This window comes from Megascapheus bottae, chromosome 10 (assembly GCF_031878675.1).
Source record: "Megascapheus bottae isolate mThoBot1 chromosome 10, mThoBot2.hap1, whole genome shotgun sequence".
Classification (NCBI taxonomy): domain Eukaryota; kingdom Metazoa; phylum Chordata; class Mammalia; order Rodentia; family Geomyidae; genus Megascapheus; species Megascapheus bottae.
The window spans coordinates 60418940-60440328 of record NC_143518.1 but is presented as its reverse complement, the minus strand read 5'-3'; the positions used below and the strand labels follow the sequence as shown (position 1 = coordinate 60440328).

The window sequence follows — 21389 nt, the reverse complement described above, 5'->3', positions numbered from 1 at the left end:
AAGAAGGAAAGCAATGTATAAGATCAGAAATTATTGTTTCTTCTTTATTCTTTTTTGAGATATTTTGAATTTGAATTACAAATTTCCAGGGCAGAGTTTTGTAGGTTTTTTTTTTTTTGGCCTGTTAAGATGCAGTGACAAAGGGTTAATGTAGTATCTTTCACATAGGTCAGGATATGAGTTTGTCATTGTGAATGCAAGTTTGTTTGTAGGTCTCAAAGTTAATTGACGGTTATGGACGCCAGCAGATGCACTAATGAGGCTCTCGTATTCAAAACTATTGGAAGGGGACAGTTGGGCCTCACTGAAATGCCATGCTACTGGAGACTGGATCAGAGCAGAGAGGGCACAGGGGTTGTGAAGTCGGATGGCAGAGGCTTGGGAGGTATACTTGCCAGCAATCAGGAACCTTGGAAAAACGCCGAAATATGAGAACAAGGCATCTAACACCTGACCATTTTATCATAATTTATCAGGAGAGATACTAAGCAAGTGCCATGCGGTGTGTAAGAGCAGGATTAGCATTGCTGGACTATGGCTGTGACCTGAGTGGTGGACAGGGTCTGACTGTCCAGGCCTTCCCATTCATGCTTATTACCGTTAACTCAGTGAGGGAACCAACGAGCCACTGCCCCACTGAGTGAACGAAAGATTGCATTGGTCCTTTGGGGTGGGTCTCCATCTAGGGACCACCAGTAGATAAGCACCGCCTCTTCTGCCCTGCATGGTGCATGAACTCTCCCACACCAAACATGTCTGAGTCATCTGTTTCCCTGGCAGTGAGCACTTGGCCTGGCACACAATCAGTCAATCAAAAGGAAATGGCTTTTCCCATCCCCCCCCCAAATAAAAATATCATTCCTGAAGGTGATAATGTGGTTGTAAAAAGGAAAAAAAATCCCAAGAAGTTAGTGTTAGTTGGCAGGTTGGACTAAGTAGGAACATAAAAGGTCTATTTAAACAATAAACATCAGAGAAATGTTGGAGTGGATTAGATTAGTTTACTGTGTGTAAAGGAAAGACAAGGAAGTTCTTATCAAACATTTCAAAATCCCTGTTACCCTTCCTTGATTTTTGTGGTGCTCCCTACCCTTTCCAGTTTTACACCCTGGACACATGTTTCATGTGTGTCTTCTTATTGATCCTGCCCCTGTGGTGGAAGTTCCTCAAGTGCAGGAATTACTGTCTGTTAAGTCTGCTGCTGTGCCCTTAAGAATATACAAAAGCACCCAATACGTAGGTGTTCAATAAAGATTTGTCATTAGCTATTTGTAGGCTTTCCCTAGATATCATCTATACAAGTGAACTGATTTTTGTGTGATTGAAAAATTTTCAGACTTTTTCTTTTCTTTTTTAAATTACAGAAGGCCTTACGACCAGATATGGGCTATAATACATTAGCCAACTTTCGGATAGAGAAGAAGATTGGTCGCGGACAATTTAGTGAAGTTTACAGAGCAGCCTGTCTCTTGGATGGAGTATCAGTAGCTTTAAAAAAAGTGCAGGTAAGATGACTTAATGTTGTAAATCCACATAAAATTATCAAACATGACAACTAATTAGGAAAATTATTCATGAAAGTAGAGAATGTTGGGAAAGAATAAATATTGTCTTTTAAAACTTTGAAGGAAGAGTAATGCAAAGTGGAAATTAAATTCAGTTTTAACATGACTTCCAGGCTTTAAAAGTCAGTGTTATTCACGGACTTTTGGAATGCTCTTAAAAACTTTATGAACCACACTTGTAGATTTTAAGTTGTTACCATTACTTCCAAGTGGACATTTAACTGGCCATGAAACCCTCAGCTGAATTTCTATCTCTGTGATCATCACTGTAGAAATTTCATTCATGAAATGTATTGCCTAAAGTTAGTAAATGGTGGTCAAGCTACACTGGCAATAACTGAAAAAGAGGATGAGGTGAGCTTTATTTACTTGAGAGAAAAACAAGGTTAGTAAATTAGATGTTTAGCACTCAACCTAGTTTCCATATTTAATTAGTATTATGGATCAATATTTTCTCCTCTCTAGGCTTGTCTGTAATTTTCAAATTTGTTCAGTTTTTTCTCTGTTCTTCTTTTCTTCAAAAGTCCTACCCTGTCCCTTGTATTCTTGTTCCACTGAAACCCAGTTCTTGTACTTACGAGCCCTAATTTTCATTCTTTAAGGGAAATGTGTACATAATGTAGAATATTAAACAAACTTTACATACTAAGTTAATATGTAATTTTAATATATATACTTTCTTCATCTAACATCATCTTTGAGCAGTTAATCCTTGTGAAGTCACATGGCTATCTTTTATCTTTTTCACTGCTGTATCGTTTTTAGTTCTTATTAATGGGGGTGTAGGTTGTTTACAGTGGTTAGTTATTATAAACAGAAATTCTGGTATTCTTAGGTGTCTTTCCTGATATTCTCAATCTATGACTTCTGCCTCATTTGTGCCTAAAGATGAAGAGCCAGCATGGGTGCTACTCGTTAATGCTGAGTGTTATTACTTTGTCATGAGTACAATATAAAAATTGCTCATTTCTTTCTTCTAATATGCCACTTAAGAATATGCAACATAGAATGCAGTAATTCATATTTTGAACTGTATGATTTTTGAAATGATTACTCCTTTACTAAAGAAACTTAATTAATTTGTGAAATATATTAAATGGCTACTGTGAATCTGAGTATAGAGGAAACAGATTCTTAAGTAAGGCTATAACCATCAAATTTCAGTATTTCAAAATAAAATTAGAAATTCAATATTAAAAAAAAGCCTATTTGCCAGGGGTAGTCAAGATTGGAAGATGGCTGAGTTCTGGTGGCTCTTTTCTGAAATCCCATTTCCTAGAGATTGGTAAGACCCCACCTTAGCCAATAGCTGGGTCCAGTACCTTGTGACTGCTATCAAGCTACATAGGAGGCTGGGATCAGGAAGATTGCAATTCAGCCTGGCAGAAAGCTCAGAAACCCTCATCTCTACAGGGGGGAACCCTCTCCTTCCCTCAAAAAAACTGGGTATAGTGTTGAGCACCTCTCTTTCCATCTGTGGTAGAAAGTACAAATAGAAGGATCCTGGTCAAAGTCAGCCTGGGCCAAGGTAGGGGTATGGCTCAAATGATAGAGCTCCTGTTTGGTATGTGCAAAGATGCATGGGTGGAAGAATTCATGTGCAGGGTCTTGGCTCCCTTTTCAGTCTTCTTGCTGATGGTGAGTGTGGAAGAGAGACCAGACTCAGTCTTGTTTCTAGTGATTTTTTATTATTTAGTCACACTTGTCACTAGAAGTAGAAAGACAAGGGAGAAAAGAATGGAAGTAGGAAGAACTTGTGCCATCCCAATAATTTTTACTTGGCTGTACTTTCTTTTCTACGAATTGGAAGTTGGAAGAAGCATGAGTTATTTTGTGTCATGTTACCACTAGTCTTAGTTACTCTCCCTCCCCCTACACACATACATTCTGCGAGCACCCTGCTCAACTATGCTGAAATTGCTGTAGGAAACTGCCATGTATTCTTTCAGAATGATATTCCTCTTTTCTTTGTTAAACATTAACAAAGGATGCTGTGGCATCTCCTAATTTAAACAGGAACTATCTCACAGAAGAGAGAAAGGAATGTTACAAAGCTATGCTCCGCTTATTTAACTAGAGAACATGTGTGCAAACCTTTGTGAGGAGAACTGCATTTTAGACATGTTATTGATTCTCCTCATGTGTTACATTTGCACTGAACAGAAAGGCCATGATTTATCCTTTTAAAAAAGTAATCTCTGCAGCTCACATGAAGACATCAAAAATATTGTTAGCCAGATGACTTTCCTTGTTGATGAGTCATAAGCCAAGTCTTAAAAGTTTCTAAAGAATCATCTATTGAATTTCCTCATCTAACTTGCTATTTCTTATCCAAAGAGCTCCATTGTTCCCAGCTCTGTTAGACTTCTTCCTGAATACTTCCATTGAGTTCAGATGCTGATACACTACATTGACAATCCTTTTATTTTCTTATAAACACTTCAGAACTTCCATCCAGATTCTTGAGTTTGGTTCTCAAGGCCCCTCTTCCTGACCCACATCATCCACTTCCCTCATTCCAGACTTTTACAAATGAGTGTGCTAACTTCTGATGACTTTTTTCTCCTCCATGCTTGCTGATTATCATACATGGAAAGTAGTCTGTATACTGAATATGTCTACTTCTTTGAAATCATAATGGTAGCATTAATTAATCTTTCTGAAAATGTACTTCCTTCCATGGTTCACTTGATTATAGTAATTTTGAAATTCTGTATACCAACTGTCTTCCTTCTCTCCTTGCCTTCTTCCTTTGATGACAGTCCCTTTCTTGCTGGTTATCAGTCTCACAAGCTTTCCTATCTGAAGTGGCTGTGAACCATTACACTTGGATCAACCCTCTCAGTAACTAGGATCACTGGCCTGAGACTCAGTGCTTGGCAAATGTTACCTTAAAAATTTGACCAATGTTGGCTTGTGACATTGACTTATTTGGAGATTTTCTGAAATAACTAGTGTAAATTTTTGTTTGTTTTCCATATATTTAGAACTTTGAGAGATCTTTCCTTGCAGAGATCTTTCCTTTGGGTGTATGATTTAATTTTGTGCTTTTCATATAGATAGTTAATTCTCAACTTTCCCTTCCTTATGATCTCTCAGAGAGTCCTTTTTCTCCCCCTGTGGCTTGAGTTCTGGACATTGTCCCTGAGCTTTTTTGGCTCAAGGCTACCATTATACTATTGAATCACATCTCCACTTTCAACTTTTTGGTGATGATTGGAGATAAAAGTCTTGTAGACGTTTCTTGCCAGGCCTGGCTTCAAACCATGATCCTCAGATCCCAGCCTCCTGTGTAGCTAGGATTACAGATATGATCCACTGGCACCAGCCTCAAAGAGCCTGAGACACCTTTTTAATCCCTCCGTGAACTTCTAATACCACAGATACTGTAATCTATTTATGGTACTGTATACTTTATGTTTACAACAATAAAATTTTATGACTTCTCTCTTCGAGGGATCAGTTTTCACCCACTTGCAATGATTGTTCCTGTCTTGATTATGTATATTAGTCCTTTTAGAAATGATCTGCACCAGTAGACTAGTGGTTCAGAGCTTGAGTCCTCATTGAGTAGCTCTAAGAATCAATTCCGCTTGCTCCAATTAATTAGCTGTGTGGACTTTCCCCAGTTTCTTTAATTTTGTAATCCTCCTTTCGTTCATCTTAACACTGGATTAGGAATAGTACTGCTCTCGTGAGGAGTAAATAGGAATTAGGTGAAGTAGTTCATGAAATACATTTAATGTCTATTAACTCATTTCTGTTCATGTGAACAGAAGACTTGAATGTCAGTAGATATCTAGCTCTTGTCTTCTGTTTTAACTACCAACTCTGATAAAGGGAAAGATGTGTGCTTCAGTGGAAATATGAGATACAGTGTCCTCAGATCCCTACAGTTGATAATGAAATGTATTTTGTGTGCAGCTGCAAAGTATATATAATGCACTGTATATGTAACTTTAGTGTTCTAATAAATTTACGTGAAGGTTGAAATATACTTTATCACTTTATTAATAATTCTGATTCTGTTTTTAGATATTTGATTTAATGGATGCCAAAGCACGTGCTGATTGCATCAAAGAAATAGATCTACTTAAGGTAAATAAAAATGAACCATGGGCTTTTTCTAGCATTACTAAACATGTTGACAAGTAATCTATCAAAATACTGCAAAAGCAAAAAAGTTTTATTTCCTGTTAGAATGTGACTTACTGAAGAATATCTACATTTTGGGTTTAGAATAAAACAGTTTAATCAGAATATTTGGTGGAATATGCATTTTTCAAAGTAGGGAAAAGATAAATAAGCATAAGAAGTTTTTCTGGACCATGTCTGGTAGACATATTGTGAAAATTAAGCACTTTAAATGCACACTTGCTTTAGCTGAAGGTGTTACATTGAGACTGTGGGCAAGGCCAAATAGTTCCCTTATTTATTTATTTATTTATTTATTTAGTTAGTTATTATTTGCCAGTCCAGGACTTGAGCTCAGGGCCTGAGCACTGTCCTTGGGCTTTCTCAAGGCTAGAGCTCTACCACTTGAACCATAGCACCACTTCTGTTTTTTTTTTTCTTTCTATATATATGGTACTGAGGAATCGAACCCAGGTCTTCATGCATGCTAGGCAAGCACTCTACCACTAGGCCAAACTCCTGCCCCCCCCCATATTTTTTAAGTAATATTTTTAAATCTTTCTTTCCACATTTGTCAAAGGGTGAATAAGAAGAGTAAGTCAAAAACAGCTTTTTATATTTTCTTCCACTGAAATCTAAGATCTGCGTTGTTTCTGCACTGCTTTTTCCTTATGTAGTTCTTTTATGAAATGCTCTGGCTTATGTTACTTTTTTTTTTTTTTTTTTTGGTTAGTTTTGGGACTTGAATTCTGGGCCTGGGCACTGTTCTTGAGCTCTTCAGCTCAAGGGTAGTATCTACCTTTTGAGCCACAGTCCCACTTCTGAGTGTCTAGTGATGAATTAGAAGTAAGAGTCTCAAGGACTTTCATGCCTGGGCTGGCTTTGAACCGCAATCTTCAGATCTCAGCCTCCTAAGTAGCTAGGATTTCAGGTGTGAACCAGTAGAGCCTGACTTATGTTACATTTTTAATTTTTAGGTAGGACATGATGTTTTTATATCACCTATTTGTGCTGTTAGTTCCTAAAACAACTCAGCTTTATTCCAAAAGATAAAAGTAAAGCTCCAAATTTCCATTGGCTCTACTTATTTCTTGACATTTGAATGTGAATAAAATTTTAGTGTGCAAAACTCGTTCAACCACTATGGAAAGCAGTGTGGCAGTGCCTCAAAAGACTAAACATAGAACTCCCCTTTGACCCAGCAATTCCACTACTTGGCCTTTTCCCAACCATCCAGAAACAAGGACATACTAAATCCACTAGCACAACAATGTTCATTGCAGCACTATTCACCATAGCAAAGATATGGAACCAACCCAGATGTCCCTCAGTTGATGAGTGGATCAACAAGTTGTGGTATTTGTACACAATGGAATTCTATGCTGCTGTCAGAAAGAATGACATCGCCCCATTTGTTAGGAAATGGAAAGACTTAGAAAAAGTCATATTAAGTGAAGTAAGCCAGACTCAAAGGAACTTAGGCTCAATGGTTTCCCTCATTCGTCATAATCAGTAGAAACCTTGGGCTCTACTAGCAGAGATCTGCAATAGAGCAAAATCTTGATACATAAGGCCATATAATGTGAAGCTAATTGAAAGGACCTCCAGGATATTGAAACAAAAGCCATATAATGAATGATTGTTGTCCTTAATGTACTATGTTGTCTCTCATCTCCTTTGCTATCCCTTGGTTATCTCATATTGTTATAGTATCTCACTTTGTTATCTGATATATTGAATTTATTTGTATTTGGATATTTGAAATTTGATAGGGAAGGGGGGAAAACCAAGACGGGAGGGTGGTGTGGGGGGGAGAGGGAAATGGGTACCAAGACATGTGAAAGGGTATCAATGTATGTGAATTAATGCACCTTCTATCTGGCAAATATCATGTAACCCTTTTACTAATTACAATAAAAAAATGAAAAAAAAAATTTAGTGTGCAAATAACATATTCCTAAAGGAAATATGGAAAAAAAACTTTAAGTAGAAAAATAGAGAAAGATCATGAGTGATTTTTCTTTTTTGGTCCTGTACTGAGGATTGAATTCATGGCCCTGAGTGTGCTAGGCAAAGATTCTACCACTTGAGCCAGACCCTTAGACCTTTTATTTTTACTTTGTTTTAGGGATAGGGTCTTGCTAGTTTGCCCCAGGCTGGATTCAAACTTGAATTCCACTTGCTTCTACCTCCACTATAGCTGAGATTATAGACATATGTCACCATACCCACCTATGAATAATTTTTTTAAGGAATGATTTGTCCTGTGTTACCTTGTTTACTGAACAAGAAAATTATGTGTATGGAGAGTGAATTTACAAGGTGGATATTTTTAGGAGTATTTTAAAGAACTAAGCTATATAGGTACATTATATATCTATAAATATTCATGTAAAAACAATAGTTAGGGGTGAGGGTGGGGGATGGAAATGGGGACCAAGACATGAGAAAGGGTATCAATGTTTGTGAAGTAATACACCTTCTATCTGGTGAATATAATGTAACCCTTCTATCAATTATAATTGCAATAAAAATATGGAAGAAAAAATGATTAAAAACAATATTTAGATATAGTAGATGTATATTGCTCTTTTGTGTTAGCTAGATTTATGCTCAGGCTATCAATAACTTCAAAGAGATGTTTTATTTAATATTGAGTGCTGTTAAATGCCAGTTTTTATTAAGTATATAATTCCTACCAATTAGTGATTAAAGCATGCAATTAACTTACTGCAGGTACTTTTATATCAGTTGGGGATAGACGTACTTAAAAAGTTTTAAGTAAAAAGTGTATTATTTCTAATTAAGAATATTAAAGTTAGCTTCTCATTTTTCTTTCAATAATTGCTGTATTTAGCTAGTTGCTGGTGGCTCATGCTTATAATCCCAGGTACTCAGGAGGCTGAGATTTGAGAATTGCTGTTTGAAACCAGCCTGGGTAGGACAGTCCATGAAACTCTCATCTCCAATAACTTGGAAAAGACTGGAAGTGATGTTGTAATTCAAGTGGCAATGTGGTATCCTTGAGCACTTAGAGGCTTAGGGACAGTGTCTAGGCACTAAGTTCGAGTCCAAGGATAAATCAACCCCCCCCCCAAAAAAAATTGCAGTCTTTGTTTCAAAATTTACTAGGTTAAAGAAAAAATTTCCATAATTTAAAAATGAAGTAGAGTGGCATGCATGAAGCCCTAGATTTAATTCCTTGGTACCACATACACAGAAAAAGCCAGAATGGTGGTATGACTTAAATGGTACAACTCTAGCATTGAGAATGCCGAAGGACAGTGCCTCGGCTCTGAATTCAAGTCCCAGGACTGGCCAAAAAAACAAAGGAAATAGATGTAGTTTTCATTTACGAAACTGCAATGGTTCTTTGGAACTTAAAAGTTTTTGATTACAGTTTTCTTTTTTCCTCAGCAACTCAACCATCCCAATGTAATTAAATATTACGCATCATTCATTGAAGATAATGAGCTCAACATAGTTTTGGAATTAGCAGATGCTGGTGATCTCTCCAGAATGATAAAGGTAAAGTCTTCTTAAATTAATTTTATTCTTTTCTCACAGAATTGTGTGAAACATATAGGCATATTAAGTACTTAAGGAACTCAACATAGTGCTGAATATGGTGGGTGAAGAGAAGGATTTTGAAACTAGTCATTCGAAAGAGCAAAACACTTCAGAAAATCTGAAAACAGACCCAGAGACTTTTCTTCTCAAATTGGAGTTTTTCGGCTTCATTTTTTCTGAGCACACCCATCCTCAATCCTGGGTCTTTTGGACATCAGAAAAGAAAGACAGGGAAAAGAGGTCAGTAGCCTGACCTCTTCTTGGGGGGGGGGGACTATCTTCACCTGATCTGTGTGAGAAGTTTAGCTTTCTTTCCTATGTGTGTGCGAGTTGGATTTATATTCAGCTGCTAGCTATATTAATCCCAAAGATAATAACTTCAGGGCTGTTTGTCTTTGGGCAAGTTACTTTTCCATGTCATTATTTTCTCTAAAATATAAGAAAACACACTTCACAATTAATACTTAAGAATTTAGACTATTACCACTTAGCCTCACAAGATTTTGAGGTTATATGTAGCTGCTCTGTTTCTTCTTATTGTTGATAACTTCTCTCACATCAATGTCTGTGATAATTTGGGAATTCAGGTCTGTCTATCAACTCTGATCTTTAGGAAAAAGCTAATTACTAGCTTATCCAGTGTCTCCATGCTTGAGGAGATTACATGGTGGCGGTATTGTGAGCCACTCTTAAATATCTATCTACTCCTTGCCACACACAGGCAACATTGGGGCTCCAGTCTAAGTGGACAGAGAGTATTCTTACCTGATTGGTCACGAGTACATGGCTTTCTCAAGTTGGCTGAAGTTTTATGTCTGTGAATGATCTGGGTTCTGAAACAGTTAGTTGTTTTGTGTTTTGTGTTATCCTAGTTAATCTTTCCAAGGATTCTTGGAATTAAACTAAATTTGGGAATTAAATCTGGGAGTTAAGCTAACATTGGCACTTTAGGAGCAGAAGATTGTTCCTAGTAGATGGAACTGACATTTTTGAAGTTGGGTTCCATCAGCTCACACCTATAACCCTGCTTACTTGGGAGGTTGAGATGTAAGGATCACAGTTCAAAACCATTTTGGGTAGAGAAATCCATAGGGTTGTTATTTCCCAAACCACCAAAACACAAGAGGGAAGCTGTGTCTCAAGTGGTGGAACACTAGCCCTGAGAGAAAAAGGCCCTGAGTTCAAGCCTTACAACTGACACCAAAAACCTCTGAAGAAATGAAAACATCCTGGTATTTTTGAAATCAGGTTTTTTGGATGCAAAAACTTATTTTCCTTTAATAGGTTTAATCGTTTAGTTTAACAGGGCTCCTGGGGAAGTTGGATAGAAGTCCTGGACTTCTTCCCCAGAAAAAAAATATCAATAGCCACGTAATTTGCACTTTCTTATGAGCATTAGTGCACTATTCTGATCCAGGTGCTCGATGGTTAAGAATTCTGCCCTTGAAGTTCAGTGTAGAAATGTCAGCACTCTTGACTCTCATGTCACTTACCTTCTCTTGATTTCCTTATCTGTAAGGTGGCAGATTACTAGAGCTTCCTCTACTAAATTGCTGTATGAGAAGTTAATGTATTATCAGCCCTTGAATGCTCTGAACAGAATGCTCTGTCTGTGTTTAAAGTTGTCTGAATCTGTTTTAGAAACTCTCTCCACTAGGACAAACAGCCATCCACAACAAAAGCTTTTGCAATTTAATGGTAGTAATGATAGTGGTAGTTTTATAAAGAAATGCAAATACACAAGTGCAAATATACAAATACCAGACAGTCATGACAGGAGAGTAAAACCAAGAGCAAAGTCTTTGCCCGAAACTTCATTAGTGTTTTAGGTCGCTTCCATAGTGGAGATGGAAAAGTAAGTAAATTCTTACCTGTCAGTAAGACTGAGTCAGAAAAACAGAATTATGTGTGGTAATGAGCCAGCTTCCTGCTTTATTTCTCAGCAGCACGGGGCTCTGCTTTTCATTCCCTTAAAGTACGTCTCCACCAGCTTACTGGGTCCCAACATACCATGGGAGAGCCTTGTTCTCAGTGGATCTGAATGTAATGTCCTAGCTGCAGTGAAGTGTCTTTTACCGCTCTAGTTTAGCTTTTGACTTCTTGGTATTCTTCTTACCCAGTTACTCCCTTTCACCTTATTTCTTGTATTTTTCATGGCGCGTCCTTGAATTTTAAGTTCATTATAGCCCATTTAGCCCGGAGTGTCAGCATACAGTTCTGTATTCATTACAGCCCTGCCTCCCTTCCTCCCTGCCTCCCTGCCTCCTGGCTTAGCTTAGCTTGGCTCAGCTCAGCTCTAGGCTGTCTAGTTGTGTGTGCTGGTAACCATCACTCTTCACTGACACTTCTCTATTAAGTTCTCTTTGTATGTTTATTTATTTCTTTATTACTGACTGTCTTTGAGATTTCTCCAGTGGTTCTATTTCTACCCATCCCCTTAAAGTGCAGAGTGAACCTTCTCTCCCCTGTGTGGTCAGAGTTTCCAGCTCCTTTGTCAGCATTCTGTGCCCATTCCGCAAATCTGTTTCTCTTTCAGTCTGTAAGAGGGGCAGAAAAAAAAGGAAAAAGAAAAACCTTTGCTTTCAATCCTCTTAATGAGGATAAAATATTTTAACAAGATTTACCATGTCTGTGTGATAATTCTTCCCTGCAGGAAGAATTTTCATCTGTTTTGTGTGTTTGCTCATTTCCTTGCTTTACTTCTGATTTGTTCTCTGGCATCTGGTCTATTCTGACCCTCTGTGTTGTATTTTCCCATCTTGGGGATGTTCACATTCATGGTTCCAGGGACATATCTCTCCATTTTTATCCAGATTATGTCTGTTTGCCTGCAGGTGTTCGCCTTTCCCTTTGACCCCTAACTGATTGCCTGACATGAGTATCCTTGGAGTGCCCTTGCCCCACAGCACTCACTCATGTGGTCTTTTGGGGGCATGGCTATTTCATTGATGGTTCTTAAGTGGTTCTCTGCGAAAGAGACTACATTAGGGGAAAAAAAGTCAGATGTTCTTTTATGAAGGAACACAACAGTGACTTAGCACTTTATAAGGATAGCATTAACTAAGAAAGTGATTCATTTCTTTATATGTGTAATATTGTAAATTATTGTGTACCACAACAATGTAGTTCACTCTCTCGAGTCTTCAGCTTAATTGGGGTAGAAGAGGAACTATAGCTTCTGGTCTGCATTTCAGAAATGAACCTCTGGATAGCATTGCATCAAAGACTTTTACAAGTAAATAATTAATTGGTTTAGAGCAGACTGACAAATATAATTAAAGCATTTTTCATTGAAATATTCAGTATTTCTCTAATTAATAACAGAGGGGTACCTGAGGCTGTGGTCAGATGAAATACTTCCCAGATGAATTTTAGGATAAAAGGAAATCCAGAATTCTTCATTTCTACATTTCTTTATTATCAGCAGTCAGAATGTAAAATACTAACCCATCAGATTTCAGTGGGGTTATGCTGTGTATCCTATAGGTTTCCTTTAGTCTGAGTCTACTGTTTCCCCATTCTCGTGAATCACAGGCAGTGGAGAGGAGGCTAAGGCCCCACATTGAGAGAACCAGAGTTCTGTTTGTTTCTACTTGTCAGCAGAAGTGTTGAAGTGTTTTAAACTTTATAACCCCTTTGTAAGAGGGCCTCAATCACTGCACTGTTGGAAATACCTGTGTTTGGAAGGACCTACTTGCGACTCAGTTTGAGACAAATAGAAAATATAATATAGACACATATCTAAATTAAAAAAAAACAAACATAGACACATATCTATATTAAAAAAAAACAAACGTTTTGCTAGACTATCGGTAAAACAAAGTACAATCTTATAATTCTCTTTTTGCCAGTCAGTCCCAGTTCTTGAATACAGGGCCTGAGCACTGTTCTTAGGCTTTCTCTCAAGACTAGAGCTCCACCACTTGAGCCACAGCTAAACATTAGGGGTGTGTGTGTGTGTGTGTGTGTGTGTGTGTGTGTGTGTGTGTGTTTCTCTGTGCGTGCACAAATGCAGCAGTTTAAAAACAATTTCTGTGGACAGGGATCTAGGACCTTGTTAGTAGGCTTTCTTGCAGTCCTAGAAAGTAGAGGTACCGGTAGCAGCTGCAGCTCTCTGAATGCTAGGCTGTTTGCCATATTTCTGTTGCTGGGCAAACAAAGTCCCTCCAAGCTTCCTGGTTGTACCTCCAGGTCCTCTGGCTCTGCATCAGGTGCCAGAAGGCCAGCCAGAGAGCTTCTCTGCTTCAGATCTCTCCTGATTTCTTGGAGAGACCCACCTAATTTGGCAGGGCCTACCCAGTGGAATGTTCCCTTAGATTTTTGTAAAGTCAATTAATAAGGAAATGTAGATACACCAGAAAAAATTTTCATGCTCTGGAGTATATGTCGTCTGGGAATAGTCTTCCCATACCCAGCTTCTATTCAAGGGGAGAGAATTGCACTGAAGTGTTTGGGAAGTTTGGAGAGTGAGCTGCATCTTAGCACTGACTTTGATAAATTAACTAGAAGACAAATTTTTATTTTACATTTCCAAAATTAGGGGCCATGTTAGAAATGAAACCCCGCAGTTTCTTTTAGTGCCTCAACCTTTGGAACTCGAAAGCTATGAAAGCCTCCCAGTAGCACCCTCTGCCTTTGATAGCTGATTTACTGCTTACGGAAGCTCCTGCTTCCACTGCAGCCTCTGGCTAAAGCCTACTCTAGGCCAGACAGCCGTGAGAATTGCAAGTGTTGGCAGGTGCCGCTGTCTCCACTGAGCCCTGTGGGTCAGATGCTCATCTGCCTTAGATTTTACTTCAGAGGTGTTTTGGATGTGAGGGTTACCCATTAGTGATGTTATCAGAAAGTATACACAGGTTGAGTAATCTAAATATACACACAGATGCATAGGTATCCTTACACATTCATATACATTTGCTTATTGCATATGTGTGTTTCTATATAGGTGTGCTATCTACAAAAATATTTTTACAAAACAAGGTTACATGTGGATTCTGAACTGAAGTAGTTGGATAGTGAAATAGATATACTCAAGGTTGCAGTAAGTTCATACCTGACAGTTCTGTAATATAGTCATTGTAACTCAAAGGTTGTAAATTTGAGCTGTGTTTACTTAGGAAGACTTAGAAGATAATTTTCCAGGAGCTCCTTGTCCCTTACATGTGAAGATGATGCTGATGTGAAGCTGCCATTGCTATGTGAAACACAAGTGTGCGTTCCAGTGACTGAGGGCAGCTGGTAAAGAGAGGAGAAACACACCTCATCACCCCCAGCATCTCACTTCTGTTTAGTTCCATTTCTGTGCAGAGATTCTTGACACATCTTGTGGTTCTGCTGTTCTCTTCACTCATTGAGAAAAATAAAACATCCCTCTATCTTTCTATTGTCAATCTGACACGAACAGAACCTCCTAAAGGGGCAAATACTTTCATTTTCTTTATGATCCTCTGTGTTGTGCTGAAGATTAACTTTCTACTTTCTGAAAATCTCACTTTATCTCTAGTACTCTGATTCAGGAGAGAAAACATTTAAAGTATTAAAAGGCATTTCCCCTCCATGTGCATATTAGTAATGGAAAACTTTTCCTAAGAATGATTCAAATTACAGCCATGCAGGGATTGTTCCTTATAGGGCCTGTAGTTCCTTTATCTATTTAAAAAGTAGATTGCCTACCTCTATTTTGCTTTAATCATTTCTCAGTTGAGGTTTTGTAATTTTTCCTGGTATTAGCCCTGGCCTGCAGTTCTTCTGTCTGTACCTCTCATGCACATAACTAGGATTATAGCCATGAAATACCATGTCTGGCTTATTGAGTGAGATAAGGGTTTCTGGATAAATTTTACCTGAGCTGTCCTTGTACTACAGTTTTCCTGATCTCTGACTCACAGTTGCTAGGATTGCAAAGTGATCCATCAGATTGCCTAAGGTATCTGAGTTTTATTCAGATAGCTAAGTACATTTGCATACTGCGAATCAGTGTTATATATCAAAATTTTAATTAAGATATGCTTTACATGTGTAACTTCCATGGAATTGTGTAAATGAATGCATGGAAGTTTGCCAGTATCTCAAAATAACTAAGAAAAACGTTTGCATAGAAAGATTGCTGTATATGAAAAAAAAAAAAACCCTCAGGTGGATGTGGTGGCTCACGCCTGTAATCCTAGCTTCTCAGGAGGCTAGATCAGGAGCATAGCCATGTGAGGTTAGCTTATGGCCAAAAGCGAGGGAAGTCCATAGAAATGAGTAAAAAGATGGGTGCAGAAACATGAGCTTTTCATACTAGATGTGAACAAGCACAAATAGGATTTCAATACAGGCCAGCTGGAACAGAGAGAGAGGCCCTATTTGTAAAATACTAAAAGCATAAAGAGCTAGGAATGTGGTTCAAGTAGTAGAGCTTCTGCCTAGAAAGTGAATAACCTTAAACCCCAGGGCCACCAATAAAGTCACACTTAGAAGAGTCAGTTACTGGTCCCATTTCCAGTCTCTGTGGATTAATTATGTGAAAGTGACTGTAAAGTGAGGTTTTTTTTTGGGGGGGGGGGTCAGTTGTGGAGGCTTGAACTTTGGGGCCTGGGTGTTCTAGAGCTCTTCAGCTCAAGGCTACTGCCCTACCGCTTGAGCCACAGCACCACTTCCAGTTTCTAGTGGTTAATTGGAGATAAGAATCTCAAGGTCTTTAGTGCCCCAGCTGGCTTTGAACTGCAGTCCTCAGATCTTAGACTTCTGAGTTGCTAGGATTACAAGTGTGAGCCATCGTGCCTGTCTTCTGCAAAGTGACTTATAAAAACTAGTGGTGAGAAGTATTTGACTTAATAGCAAGTTATATACTAAGAGCTCTGGCTACCTGCCATCTTACCTAAAGAATCATTAGAATATTACATGAGACGATGGGAATCTCTGGGGTTTGGATGTTTTAACAACTGAGCATACAGAGGATGGTCATACCATCATGTTTAAGGGTGACTAATGCCAAGTGGACACTTTCACTTCAATTTTGTGACTGAAGTTTTAGAACCACAGGTTATGTAGGTTATATTTAGTGGTAGCAGAACCGTCACAGATGATCTCTTCACTAATTAGCACAGTGAAGAAACTGAGAGCCAGTATAGTTGTTGTTCATTCAGTTGGTTTCTAGCTTTGACACCAGATCTGTTTTCAAAGGTTTATGGCATATGTGTGCAGCAACACTTCTAGGTAGGCTATGCTTCCTTACCTTAACTCTCTTCTACTTGATCTGTACTTGGAAGCAGTGGAGAACAGCTGGCGCCTGTAATGCTCGTTCTCTGACAACTTCATTACTTAATTTCAAGAAATTGCCATTTTCCCAGTCCTCTCCAAAACTGATTGGACACCAGACTCATATTAGTTGCTTTTCCTCTGCAGCAATACATTGCTAAAGAAATTTAGTATTGCTTCCAAGGACCAGTTACACAGTTGTGGCTCCTTTGAAATTATGAGATTTTTGAGGTAGCAATGGGAAGATGTGCAGATGAGAGTAGGACAGGCATGGCTGCGGGGGTGTGTGGCTGGGAAACCACTGTTCATGGTTCCCCTGTTTTCCTGAAATTGTCTTCCTTAAATACTGCCATATCTTAGGCTTAAATCTTTCTCTTTGTCACAGATAGGAATATTGTTGTAAATCAAGGTCCTTGATAAACTTGTTCAGAGTAATAGCATTAAAGCTCCTCCAGAGATTTTTTTAAGGAAGAGAGTTAGGATTGCAAAACTTACAAACCAGGACAGAGTAAAGCTACCATCACAACTATGTTTACTGCAGCCCTGTTCAATACAGCCAAGGTATGCAGTCAGCTCAGATGCCCTCAGTGTATGAATGGATCAAGAAAATGTGGTATATATACACAATATAATTTTACTTATCCTTTAGAAAGAATGACATTGTCTCATTTGTAAAGAAGTGCAAAGACTTGGAAAAAAATCATTTTGAGTAAAGTAAGCCAGACCTAGACAGACAAAGGAATCATGTTTACCCTTATATATTGAAGGTAGATTGAGTGTAGATTGATTTGCAAATATATTCAAGTGTATTAGCTGAAATGTAGTAGACTCAAGGGAGATCTTGAACACTGTCATTTTTTGGAAAGGCAAAGTCAAAGTTCAACAAAATAAACACCAGGAAGCAGGTCCTAGAAAGGGAAAGGAGTAGATGAATGAACAGGAGAATGGGGGTGGGGATTGTGGGTAAGAATCAGATGTATGTCCAACAAAATTAGGAAAAGTGAAGATAGGGGAGGGATTGGTGAGAATGTTTTGAACAGGATACATGAATGGCAACTCCTTTGTACAACTCTTTAAATATAATAAGAAAAAGAGCAAGGAAGGAAAGAAGGAAGGAAGGAGCCACACAGTCTCTGCCCATGTGCAGTATCTTGACTACAGAGCCAGGTCACTTGGTCAAAATAACAGAACCTAGGCAGATAATCCATCATACAATTGGGTTTGGTCTGTACCTTCACTTTGTAGGAGGACATTTCACCACTTCAGTGGTATTGACAGTTAAGGTGCATTTACTTGCCCATCTTTGTAGAAGCTGCTTGCATTTGCTGGTCTCCTTACCTAAATACAAATCACTTGGGTGGCATTCAAATATGTTACCACGTAATTTGAACTTCCCCAAGTGAAATGTATGTTGTCTTTTTTTTTTTACACATAACTTGAACAAACAATATAATCCAGTGTTGATGTGTAAATTTATAAGTTGATTAGTTTTTGTTATATGGTTTTTCTATTTGAATGACATAATTTTCATATAGGTAATATGGTGGGGAATATATTTTTAAGTTTTTTATTATAATATAATTTATATAATATACATAATATTTTAATCTAATTATCATTATATATAAATATATATGTGTAGAGAAGTTATAGTTACATTAGTCAGGTAAAGGGTACTTTTCTTTTTGAACAATGCCAACGCTTTCTTTGCTTTCTCCTATTTTTCTCTCCCATCTCCACCCACAATTGTGTAGTTCATTTTCCATATAGTGTCTAGAGAGTACTATTGTTGGGCTTGTTTCCCCATTATCCCTCCATTTCTATGCCTTCTCACCCTCCCAAAGACAGATAAACAAGATAAAAAGAAAAGATAAAAAAAACACCAATGAAGAAAAAAGCTTTGTTTCCATTTCCTGGAGTTCATTTCTACAAATATTATTTTATATCATCAGAGGGAGGAAATATTTAAAAATAAACTGTTTTTGAAGACTAGCATATTTAAAAACAAAGCAAAAATTATGTCATAGTTGTCCCTTATATCTAAGTTACTTTCTGTCAGTTCATAGATTGTTCAATACTTATGGACACACGAAGTTAAAATTGTGTTTTGTAGCATTCACTAGCTGAAAGTTTACTCTCATAATCTTTTTTTTTAAATCATATCTGTGGGTTTATTTCCATACACTCTAATTACTCTCATCATCTTTTTGTTCATATAAATATTATAACAACCTTTAACAATCTTTTTTATTTTTTATTGTAATTATATTCGCCAGACAGAAGGTACATTTCTTAACAATCATTGCTATCCCTTCTCATGTTTTTGTCCCCATTTCCCTCCCCCACCCCCTGCCCTCATCTTGTTTTCCCCCTTCCCTATCCTATTTCAAGTAAACAAATAAACATATATACAATATATCAGATAAAAAGGTAAGATGAGAAATAACAGTACATTAGGAACAACAGTCACACCTTATATGGCTCTTGTTTCTATATCTTGGAAGTCCTTTCATTTAGCCTCATCCTATATGGCCTCTGCTAGAGAGTCCAAGGTTTATACTAATTATGACAAGTGAGGGATTGTTACATTTCCAGTGCTCATCATTATATAGGGCTGCCTTTTTTAAGAGAAAGGATTTTTGAACAGTAAATCTGTTTGGAAACTTTCAAAGATGTTTTATTAGAACAAGTCTTATGAGGGAATTGTTTTTTGTGTGTGTGTGTGATATGTTGACCTGAAAGTTCATGCTTTGTAATATAATAAAAAAATTAAAAATAATCCACATTTTCATTCTATTTTTTGGTTCTTGCTCTTTTAAGAGTCAATCAACAGGGCCACAATCAGATCCAGTAATCAGGCTTTCTAAGTGCTTCTTATATGAAAAACACTAACCAACAAAACCTGTCCTTTAAGAATTCTGGTAAACCACAATGCTTAAACAGTCCTTAAAAATGGAATAATCAAACTACCTTTATTTTTTCACAAAAATAAAATTTATAAATTATCCTTTAATGTCCCCTTACTTCACTGGCATTCATCTTCTCACTCCTAACATTAGGTTGGTGTCCAAGTACTGTCATTTTTAAATTGTCATAGACAGTCTCAAAAGAGAATATGAACACAGGGCATCTTGGTCTAATAACATCTCTAATGTACAATTTAATAAAGGACAATTTTTCATTATATTTTTCTTTCATATTTAGTTTTGAATCGTGAGACTTAAAAAGTGTAAGTTTCCGAGTGAATTATAATTATGATGAGATTAGAATTTATATTAAAGCATAAAATTTCTCTTTCATGGCCTGATACTTACAAGATACAGTATATTTATTTTTGAATGCAGAGAAACTGGGTCCCATCTTCCTGGTGACATCAAATAGTCCTCTGATATGCTAATGAAGGGGGGCACATATACAGGCTGTGCTTGGCCTCCTTCCAAGTCTCAGAGAAAATGATGTATAAAGCACTGAGTTTACAGCATCACATCTTTGGATGGCAGTTGATGTTGGCACAGCGCAGTCACAAACACTTCCTATCCAAACAGGATGTGAGAGGTTGTCAGATTTACCAAGGTCCTGATTGGTTTTTAAAATTATCATCTGATTGCTTAGTTCTTAGTTCGTTTATAGGATACAGTGTTACTGATGCAATATCTATTGAAATTGAAAACATTTCTGTACATGTACTCTAATACAGACTAGCTAAAGGTTATTGGCATGCTTTGAAGACGTATTTTTGCTGCATTGCCTGCACGTGAGGCAGTGGCTAATGGTCTTTTGCTAAGTATGCAGTAGATTTCCTTGAACTATTTCCTTTCAGCATGCCCTCCTCTGGCCACAGAGGTAAAAGCTGAGTGTGTGGGTAGCTTTGCCTTTCTCCATGTGCAGTTGTGAAAAATCATATCATTTTGCCTTCTGAAATATGCCATGATTCCATGACAAAATGTATTAAAGAGCATGGCTAAAATCTGCCGCCTAGTATAGTTTGTATACTTTAAAACGTTGAAATTATCAGAAACTTTTGTGGAAATCTATTTTAATACAGTATTTATTTGGTCATTTGTAAATATTAGTAAATGCAAAATTAATTGCATGTTTGCTTTTTTTCCACTGCCAGTCCTGGGGCTTGAACTCAAGAACTGGGTGCTGTTCTTGAGTTTCTTTTGCTCAAAGCTAGCATTCTACCACATGAGCCAGAACACCATATCTGGCCTCTTCTGAGTAGTTTATTGGAGATAAGAATCACAGACTTTCCCTCCTACGCTCCCATGATCCTCAGATCTCAGCCTCCTGAGTAGGATTATAGGTGTGAGCCATCCGTGCCCAAGCTTGGGTTTTGTTTTTGCTTTTGAAAAAATGATTTTTACCTGAAGAATCTGGCTCATGAACTTTGTTCCTGTGTACATTATTAGTATAGTCTAGCAGGTTTAATATTGAAAGGTGGGTGCAAATCTGTCTTTGGTTCTACACCTGTTTCTGTAATTTAAGGACCATGTGTTGCACTCTTCTAGGTAGTAGCTTGCCAGCTTTTCACCCTAGCGCACCTCCAAGATCCTGCTTCTGTGGACTTAGTCACTTGTTCCAGGCAACATGCAATATTGCCTTTCAGTGTGCACGTTTTCAGGAATAGCATGAAAACGTTTTACCTAAGTCCCTTTAATTTTTTTAGTAAATTATAATATTTCATATAAGTAAAAGCTTCACTATTTAAAGGGAATTCTTTACTACAACTTGCCAAGAGAACATGTCTTCTGATGAATGTAATTACCTTTAGACTTCTAGACATTTTCTTTCGTTTTTTTTTTCTTTTCATTTTCCTCCTTCCTCCCTCTCTTCCTTTCTTCTTCCTTTCCTTCCTCTCTCCTTCCCTTCCCCCCC

The 21389-nt window shown here is 37.7% G+C and overlaps 1 protein-coding gene across 2 annotated transcripts in view; it reads left to right on the top strand.

Annotated features, from left to right (window-relative positions):
• Positions 1-21389, top strand: part of Nek7 (NIMA related kinase 7) — a 134098-nt gene that overhangs the window by 76177 nt on the left and 36532 nt on the right. For both annotated transcript variants that reach the window (XM_090341463.1, XM_090341465.1), the window contains 3 exons: positions 1365-1505; positions 5601-5663; positions 9117-9227. In XM_090341463.1, the coding sequence (XP_090197589.1) occupies positions 1365-1505; positions 5601-5663; positions 9117-9227 (315 nt within the window). The remainder of the gene's footprint in view (positions 1-1364; positions 1506-5600; positions 5664-9116; positions 9228-21389) is intronic.